The 9,212-nt window shown below is 50.7% G+C and overlaps 3 protein-coding genes across 3 annotated transcripts in view; all 3 read left to right on the top strand.

Annotated features, from left to right (window-relative positions):
* MLEC (malectin) overlaps nucleotides 1-645 on the top strand; it is a 12,666-nt gene extending 12,021 nt beyond the window's left edge. Inside the window, exon 5 of the mRNA XM_055705580.1 lies at nucleotides 1-645. This exon is cut by the window's left edge and continues 5,419 nt beyond it. The gene's annotated coding sequence lies outside the window, so the exon portion shown is untranslated.
* RNF10 (ring finger protein 10) overlaps nucleotides 1-9,212 on the top strand; it is a 201,963-nt gene that overhangs the window by 99,497 nt on the left and 93,254 nt on the right. The window lies entirely within an intron of this gene.
* Nucleotides 2,211-9,211, top strand: UNC119B (unc-119 lipid binding chaperone B). The gene is made up of 5 exons (XM_055705618.1): nucleotides 2,211-2,454; nucleotides 2,869-2,982; nucleotides 3,493-3,604; nucleotides 3,845-4,017; nucleotides 4,929-9,211. The coding sequence occupies exons 1-5, from the start codon at nucleotides 2,253-2,255 to the stop codon at nucleotides 5,039-5,041; spliced, it is 714 nt and encodes a 237-aa protein (XP_055561593.1). The 5' UTR covers nucleotides 2,211-2,252; the 3' UTR covers nucleotides 5,042-9,211.

Raw genomic sequence — 9,212 nt, 5'->3', positions numbered from 1 at the left:
TGGTAAAGCAGCTCTGGAGACTGTGAGAGCAGAGGCAGGATTTGTGCTTTATGCCAGGAGGCAGTAGCTAGGACTGCAGGATGGTGGGCAGGTGACAGTAATCTTTGGGTCCCATCGTCGTAGCAGCTTCTAGCGTTGGCAGATGGTCCCACTGCTCCATAGTGCCCAGCTGTGTGGGCTGGGATGCATGGAAGTGACCCATGCCGTCAGCATTAAGGACACGTCACAAACTACTTGAAGCTGCAGGTCTAAGTTGTTCGTAAAGTCTAAAGCAGTGTGGGGAGAGATCTCCATCTGTCCTTGTCACCAGTACAAAGGGTTTTTAAGGAGGATTTTTATTTTGCTGTCCATTGCTTTGTGTTATAACAACTTGCAGTGACATATTTTTTTTTTTAGTTTGTTTTGCAGCAAGCTTGGGCCCTGGGTGAAAAGCACAGATGTCTATTTCTGATTGCATTGGCTTTGCAGGGACTAGTTTGGGGGAAGAGATGGGTGTGGGGGTGGGTTATTTTATTTTTGGTACATGGTAGCGGTTTTATTTTTTAATTTCCCCAGGATGTTTGGTTGAGGGAATGTTCTGAAATCTACTGTCTGGCAGTTTAACCAGCAGTGTGTTAAAGGAAAATAAACAAAATTATATTGTCACTTGCATGAGGTGGTCCCTCTTTTCTAGTGGTGGGGGCAGAGGAGCCCCCTCTGTTTTACAGCTTGAGGTGCGGGAGGCCGAGGCTGCCTGCACTGCGGAGGGGACTGCAAGCTGCTGCTGAGATGCAGTTTAACATCCCACCGCTGCTGCAGCCCAGAGCCTCTCTCCGCCACTGCCTGCTGCTGGTACGGCTCCAGTATTCTCTTGCCAGTTGTTTTGGGCAATTAAGTGCAAGTTGAACGGTACAACATCCTCTTAAAAGCGCTGATGTGGCCCTTGTTGCTTCCTGCTGAGATCAGAAACACCAGAGATCTAATCTTACCTTCTGGGGTTTTGCAGGCTGCCCCAATTACCGCTTGCAACTGCATCGGAGGCAGTCAGAAGGGGCTGTAGCTGGCGTGGTGAGAAAGTGGCACCTTCCTAGTCGAGGTGCCTGCTCTCGGGGGACAGGGGACCCTGGCCCCATGCAGAGCACCCGCTCTTCCAGACAGTCTGGGTCTTTGGTCCATCCTTCCTATGGCACAGGATGGAGGGACCAAACCCAATGCAGCGAGGAGGATTTGGGAGCACTGGCACGGGCAGGCTTGTCTGAAATAGCATTTGGTTGGCAGTCGCAGGCGCGTGCTGCTTGCAAGCAGCAGCAAACGTCACTAATCACTGCTCTAAATCTGTTTCCAGTCATCTCGAGTGCGTTGAGTGTTGGCTGGAGTCTGAAACGAGGATGCTTATTGTGTTTCTTATTCTTGCCGCAGTTTCCTGAAGGGCTGCAGGTGATTCTCAGCAGCTCTTAAGTACCTGCCGCAGGCTGGTGGGCTGCCCCTCTTTTGGGAAGAAATGCATCCTTTCCTCCTGTGGTGGTCCTGTGAGCCTGCTGCAGGTGGGACCATCCTCGGCTGCCACCTGCCAGTGTCCTTCTGCCACTGCTCCCGGGGTGGGGGTACCCGTGGCACGGCTGGGGGGCTGGCTGACCCGGGGGGAGCCTGGCTGGGCACAGGCACTCCCTGAGCAACCCTCCTCGGGCATGCGCCCTGTCACTGCCCCTGTGCGGACCTGGATGCCAGCTCCCTGGGGACAGCGGCTGGGGTGTCCCCGGGCTGGGGCAACAGCGGGGTGCATGCCCCATGGCATCCCTTTGCTAGCAGCGTGCCAGATACCGGCTGCTTCCCGGGAAGCGCTTGCCACCATTCCCCAAAAAGACCGGGGCTCTCGAGAACACGCGCGCTCTGTAATTATGTGCCGCGCTGCGGGATTCAGGCAGGATTTAATTAACGAGGGAGGGACTTAATTAACGGGGGGGCCGGTGCCCCGGCTGTGCGGGCAGGGTGATCTCCCGGCCCCCTGCCTGGTGGCGGGCGGCAGGACGGGTGTCGGGCCGTGGTTTTTGTTTGGTTTCCACCGGGCTTTTCCGCCCGGCCTACCCCGCGGCCCCGGGCCGAGGACACCCGCGAGGGGGAACCCCTCCGGCCGCGTACGCGGCGGGCCCTGCTTAGCTTCGGGGCCCCGCTCGTTGCTAGGCAGCGTCCGCGACCTCTGACCCGCCGCGGCGCCGCCCCTCGCTCCCATAGCTACCGAGGGAGGCGGCGGCCATCTTGGCGGCGGCGGGGCGATGAGCGGCTCGAAGGCGAGGGCGGCGGCGGCGGGCCCGGAGAAGAAGCCGCCGCCGGGGACCGGGGGGCCGCTCAGCCGCCTACGGGGCCGGCGCGGCTCGGGCGACGCGTCGCCGCGGCCGCCGTGGACCGAGTCCGAGTTGCTGGCGCTGGAGACCGTCCGGCCCGAGCACGTCCTGGGGCTGTGCCGGGTGACGGAGAGTGAGTGCGGGGCCGGGGCCGGCATCCCTCCGCCGCTCCGGTGGCCCCTTCGGTCGGGCGGCGGGGGCGGCGCAGGCCGTGCTGTGCCCCGGGGGGGCGGCGGGGCGCTCCCGCCTTCGGCTGCGTTGCCGCTCCCGCAGGGTCGGGGCTCGGGTGTTCTGTGTCGCTCTGGGGTGCTGGTCGCTGCTTGCCTGTGCCGACCCCTTCCCCTTCGCTTCCTCGCTCTGCCGCTGGCGCTTGGCGTGCCTGCCTTTGTGTCTTCTAGTCTCAGTTTTGTCCTGCTTCCATGAAGCTTCTGCAAAACAACTTGCAGTGTGTGTCTGAACGGGCTGGGTCTAACAACAACAAAAAATTCCTTTGGTAACTGCTCAGAGAGCTTTTGAAATACCGCTGTATGTTTTCTCTCTCTTCTAGATTATTTATGCAAACCTGAGGACAACATTTACAACATTGACTTCACCAGGTTTAAGATCCGGGACCTTGAAACTGGAACAGTGCTGTTTGAAATCGCAAAGCCATCTGTTTCAGGTATGTCCTGCTAACATCGCAGGGAGGCTGGAGAGACTCATAGAGCTGAGGAGTTGCGATGCAGGACTCATGCAAACCAAGCAGAAAGGTCCTTCAATCTGTCCTGGTGACTAAATTCTTCTCCTTTAAGCACAGGACGGAGTTTGTCTCTGCTGAGAAACTTGTTGCAAAAATGTGAAGTGATTATCGTGAGGCGGGGGAGTGCTATCAATTGCAAATCTTCCCTTCTTGGCTGGTTACGGTACAAAGTTTCTTTCATGTGTTTTAGCAGTTGTGAAGGGGGATATCCTGTGAGGTTGAGGGTGGTTTCAGCTCCCAAGCCACCAAGGCTGCACCAGCTGTCATAGCGGATCTTTTATTTCTTATTTAGTGCTAGTCTCAGACCAGTTATTAAACGCTTTTATGTTCAGTGCCTAAGTAATAGCCAGCTTGTCCTGGTACATGCACTAGCCAGTATTACCTCACATGTTTGCTATTAGCGGAGTAACTCTGAGCTGGTGTGTTTTCTAGAGCAAGATGAAGAGGATGAAGATGACAACAGTGAACTGGACGCTAGCGCAGGCCGCTTTGTTCGTTACCAGTTCACCCCAGCGTTTCTCCGTCTTCGGACTGTTGGTGCAACGTGAGTATGAGTTCATGGAAAGAAGGGAGATACCAGATGTTTGCAAAGTGTCACTTGACAGTTTATAGCAAAACTGAGTCAGAAACTAGAGAGAACCCATCTTGCGCTACAGATGTCAGAGTCCCTCTTTCTGGAATGATCTGTTGGATACTTGTGTAGCCTCTGGTCCAAGGCTCTGTTCTTCCCAGTAGGAAGAGAGATATGTCATTTTAGCTGTTTTTTCCTACTTTCTGCATGCAGAGTGGAATTCACAGTGGGAGAAAAGCCAGTGTCAAACTTTAGAATGATTGAGAGACATTACTTCCGAGATCGCTTGCTGAAGAACTTTGACTTTGATTTTGGCTTCTGCATTCCCAGCAGCAGGAACACATGTGAACACATTTATGAATTCCCTCAGCTCTCAGAAGACCTTAGTAAGTATCTCTTTTCCCACACTGACTTGTGTTTTGTTTGTGTGTGCATATGCTCGTTTTCTCCCTCTCTCTACTTGTGAAAGAAGTTATGACTGGGACGGCAGGGGACAGGAATAAATAGATAAAGACTCCTAGTTTAAGCTGTGTGTAATCTTGCCTGAATTACGGATTTGTGCTGCAAAGTCTTCTCCTTTGAAAATGAAAGAGTAAGACAACCTGTGTTGTCCAAGTCACAGATTGTAAGAACTGATCAGTCGCAGAGCTGACATGCCTGATGCCTAACAGTGTAGCCCAGAATATAACAAAACCCTGAAAAAGGGTTCTTTTGGTAGCCACGCATCTGCTTTCAGCACTAGCTTGTTAGGGCTTGAGCCTCCTGCTTTGGAACAGAACTGGCTCTTGTCAGAGAGGTGTGGTTTTGAGCCTACCAAGATCTCTGCAAATACACGTTGCACAGGGTATGTTTGACTTCAGGGGGTGGATGGAGCAGGAGCACGTGGGCCCTTCTGTCGCTGCCTAGGTGCAGGAGGAGGTGCAGAGTTTGTGCCCTGCCTTGTGTACATGTGGAGAGTGCCACCGCTTTTTCATTTGTGGCTTTGCTGCCCCTCTGCTTATAGGCGTAAGTGCTGCTCTGCTCCAGTGGTGGCTCTGACAGTTTCTAAGTTGCCTTGTGTGAGATTTCTTGATCCCCCTTTGTTTGCTTTTGACAGCACGGGTCCTGAGAATAGGAAGGGGTAGGCCAGAGTTTTTGAAGCATGCACAGCGGAGCCGTTTGCTTCTCTTACTTGGGCAGGGCAGAACATCAGCCTGGTAAATCCAGAAGAGTGGCAGGGTCCTTTTCGCTCTTGACTTTGTGCTGTCCAGCGGAATCTGGCAGGCTTTTGAATGTAATTGAGCTTTCTCTTTCACAGTCCGTCTGATGGTTGAAAATCCATATGAGACCCGCTCAGACAGCTTTTACTTTGTGGACAACAAGTTGATCATGCACAACAAGGCCGACTATGCTTATAATGGAGGACAGTAATCATTCTGTGTCCGCTGGATGCTGTGATGCTGTTAACCGTTCCAGATGTCCAGGAGTGGACTGGAGTTGCTGTCTCGTGCAACAAGGCTTCTTGCTGAACCCTTTTTCCTTGCACGAGGCTGAAAACACGAAGCAAAGACGACAGCTCATGAAAGTAAAGGATCTCCCTGCAATACTTCTCTATCAGACACTCAACATATCCAGCCTCTCATTCTTTATTTCTGGTTACCTTCTGGTAGCTTGGTTAGGCCATGGATCAGAGGCACTGTTAGAAAATTCTTGTTATTACAGTCTTTAGAGTTAGGTTGCACCTTTAGTGCTTCTGATGTTTCACCTACTGGGTGACTACCCTCTTTCAAGAGGTCAGATTGTTTGGGTAAGCTGTTTCTAAGCAGGAAAATGTTAGTCCTTCAAGAAGCCCGTGATGCCTGAAGAGCAGATCTCTTGTTCAGTTGGATAGATCATCTCTTTAGTGCACAGCGGTTTTGTTTGTAGCATGGCTGACATTGCTTTTTAGGGTTCATCCCAATAGTCTCCAGTGGGAAAGATAAAATAAGAGACTAATTCAGCTTCTAAGCAGTGCAGGAATCTTCTTTCTGCCTCTGGGGGCCTGAGATGCCCCTGAGAACAGTTTAATCTGTGTCTTGCCAGAGATTTCGCTGGAAATATGAGGGGGGGCGGGGGGAAGGGGCCTTACCCAGGTCATTCTGATAGTATTTCTGTTTGAGCTCTTGTGAGCAAATTGCTGCATTTTGGAGCTCAGGGGTCAACCTTAGAGCTGAAGTTAATCTCACTATATTTACCATTTCTCCTGCTTCCTTTTGTGTAGGAATTTTGGCTTTGCTACAGAATGTATTGCTTTTTAGATCGACAGCATATTGTCAGTCTAGCTGGGGTGAAGGGGAGGTGTCAGTTGAGTGGGGCTTAGAGGGAAAAGGGGGAATGTGGAAAATCACTTGAAAAACGTGTAGGAAGCAGAGCTTCCTAGGCTTCAGTCTCTCTGTACTTCTAAACCTGCATGGTCTGTCAGAGGTGCTGGAAGGAGAGATGGTGGTGTTACCAGGTCATTTGCTTTGTTTCAGTTGAGGTATTAGTAGCTAAAAGCTTCCTGGGTCAGATCACTCAGTGTTACAGAATGGGATTCTTACAGTGAGAATATGCGTGATTCTCTTTTTAATTGTTTGAGTTCCCATCACTGCTCAGCCTATCTAGCTGCTTGTTTATGGTTTAGGAAGTTCTTCTGCCAAGGTAGTTAATGTCAGACCAGAGGGTGTATTTATTTCACAGCTGCATTTGGGATCTGGTGATAGGAAATAACATCATGCAGTGGGAAGAGGAGACCCACGTCTTCTCAGCGGCCATGCTGGGGCCCAGCTCCTGATTGTGCAAAATCTCAGCTAGCAAAACCATTTTCTGTCTATTTTGCTGGCTCTCAAGACTGGCATTTTTCCTGTCCACTCGCTGGGCTGGTCAGTTAGGTCTCCTGTATGTGGGAGCTGAGTTGTGTCTAGACTAGAGGCATTTGCTAGTATTAGTTACATTTGTTCCTTGAGACAGTTGAAATGTAACTCCTTGGTGGATACAGTTGGTTACCTATTGTGTTAAGTAAGATTCAGGGTAGTTCGTGTTTTAGCAGGATTAAGTGGGGTGGACATTACAGCCTGGAGCCTGTTAATGCATAGACAGCAATAGGAAACCACTGCCCTTACCTCACAGATTAATGGTAATAATTTTGGCATAGAAGATCAGCTGGCATCAGGGTAAGCAGTGAGATTATGTGGGGTGGCAGCCATGGAAGAATCTCCAGCTCTTGGGAAGATGTTTAATTATGATTAACCACAACAAATGACCTGTTCTGGGTGGAGCATTAATCATGAGCAACCACAACAAATGTCTTGGGAATGTGGAGGGGCAAGGTCTGCATGGTTGAAAGATGAACAGTCCTGCTACCATCAGTCCCCTCCAGCATCTCCAAAGGCACTTAGGCAATCTCATTTAGTTCTTTCAGAATTAGTTAGAGCTGCTTGTGAAGCAGAGCTTGAGATGCCTCTTGTGGTGATTGTCTTCAGAAGGCCTCGTGTCCTGCCACTGAGGTGGGAAACGTTTGTTTTGCTGGAAGTTACTTGTGACAAGGCAGAACTGCTCAGAAGTGTATTTTTCTCCTTAAGTGTTCTGAGATGCTCAGGATAGTACCTGAGGAGCCTGCTAGTTACTCCCTGGGAAATTTTAGCATATTGAGCTGAATTTGTGTGTAGTGTAAATCCAGGTGCCTTTAAATGTTACTTTTATCACATTTTCTGTATGAAGCAACCTCCTGCTTTTCTTACAAGTGTGATGATTCCCATCTGCTTTCTATGTCACTGCATAAAGATTCTTAAAAGGAAAATGGACTGTTGCCAGAGCAAGCAGCAGAAGCTACTGTACAGGCAAATACCAACTCGTGCAAGCCACTTGTAGTAGTTGGCGTGCAGCTCTGCACGCTTGGGGTGTTTGTAGGGGTGTGGGTGCCATCTAGCAGCTGCTTTGCAGAACGCGACTGACGGCAGGAAAGCACACTGCCAAATGTAAATGAGGTATTTGATGCTTATAGGAAAGTAGATTCTTGATTTTAGTCATTACTTCTGCCGGTAGTGATGAGAAAAAAGCATTGAAGCAGTTGCTTTCGCATTGGTGTATGTATCAGCTATTCAGCAATAAGAGAAGAAAAAACTGGGGGAAGATCAGAAGACTTGCAGGTAGTGGTAGCACCCTTCAGTTCCTAGCTGAATGTTTGCTTTGCCAAATTAGAAGGTCTTTGCCCAAAAAACCATGCTGCAGAAAAAAAGTCCCTACAAGAGGGCAACCCAGCACTGAAAAAGTTGATTGTAATCCAAAAAGTCAGGGATCTCCAAACTCCTGTCCCCACTTTTGCCACTTCCCTAAGATTCCTTTTCTCTTAGATGCTTTCTATAAAGTGTCTTCTCTTTGTGACAGGGATGATGTCTTTGGTAAACGTGTTTTAACAGAGCATCTTCCTTCTGGATTGTGTGCTCCAGTGCTTTAATGATGGGTCAAAGCAGCTCATGACAGTGAGCTAGGAAGAAATTCCACTGGGATCGCACCCTTATCAGGTGGATGGTCTGTCCTAGCCAGGTGCTGGAAGCAAGGGAGATGCTTTCAGTGTCAGCTGAGGTTTGAGCAAGGGAAAAGGTATCTGTGCAGACAGCTGCTCTCGGGTTGTTGGCTGAGTTGGAAGGAAAAAAAGAGTTGGGATCATACTGTGTTCTGCTCTAACAAAAAAAGGGACCAAACCCACAAACTCATGCTAAATCTTTCCAGTATTTGTCCTCTTAGTACCAGGACCTCTTTTTCTACATCTTTTTTGAGGCAAGTGCTTTGGATCCATGCAAGCAAGCTTCCTGGACAGCTGTTTTCACAATTGACTGAGGAATACGTATTGCACCTTGTGAAGGATGGTTGTCTCTCATTGTATGGACTCGGTACTGCTGTCCTTGTCCTCCGTTTTTGGTAGGAAGTGTCTTCCTTTGTGTGTTTTCCTTAAATTTTCGATGTCTCTTGCTGCAGAGAAGCAGCAGCCTTCTCTCTGGTGCTTGAGGATGTTTACTCCACTTCTCCGAGGGTTCAGGAAGAACATTCAGAAGTCAGAAATGAATGAAGAAGGTGGTGGTGGTGAAGCAGTGAGGTCCAAACGTGGTTATTACTTCTCGGCTCTGTTTCATTACATCTTCTTCAGCTGTTTCCCAGTGTTTGTCTTCTGCCCTGCTCTCTTGTCACACCGAGCTACTGAGCTACTGGTGCTGCCCCGGAGCGCGGCCGGCACCAGGTGTAGTCCTGGGACCCCAGCGCTGCTGTCTCCCTGGGACTCAGTGAGGAGGCTGGGGCTCGGGGACAGCTGCCTGGTGGAGTCATCGCCTCTTCCCCTGCAGCAAAGGACTAAACGCACACCAGCAATCTCCGTGAACCGGGATCTCCGTGCCCTTACAGGACGCGTATTTGTCTCTCACAGCGTGGCCTTTGGGCTGGCCGCCTCGGGCGTGCTGTCCCCTGCGGGCACCCCGTGGGTGCCGTGCTCCCCCCGCGGGCGGCGGCGCGGTGCCCGGATGTCGCGGTGTCTGTACGGACGTTCCTTTGTCACCAGCAATAGCAATAAACCCACCTCCCGTTTTCGCAC

Source organism: Falco cherrug, chromosome 1 (assembly GCF_023634085.1).
Source record: "Falco cherrug isolate bFalChe1 chromosome 1, bFalChe1.pri, whole genome shotgun sequence".
NCBI lineage: Eukaryota > Metazoa > Chordata > Aves > Falconiformes > Falconidae > Falco > Falco cherrug.
This window is presented reverse-complemented; position numbering and strand designations above follow the sequence as displayed.

What these genes read in the sequence shown, in the direction of transcription:
- UNC119B (XM_055705618.1), top strand. Translation starts at nt 2,253, where the DNA reads ATGAGCGGCTCGAAGGCGAGGGCGGCGGCGGCGGGCCCGGAGAAGAAG. An exon ending in CGCAAAGCCATCTGTTTCAG is followed by an intron (nt 2,983 to 3,492) that starts GTATGTCCTGCT and finishes TGTGTTTTCTAG; the next exon opens with AGCAAGATGAAGAGGATGAA. An exon ending in CTTCGGACTGTTGGTGCAAC is followed by an intron (nt 3,605 to 3,844) that starts GTGAGTATGAGT and finishes TTCTGCATGCAG; the next exon opens with AGTGGAATTCACAGTGGGAG.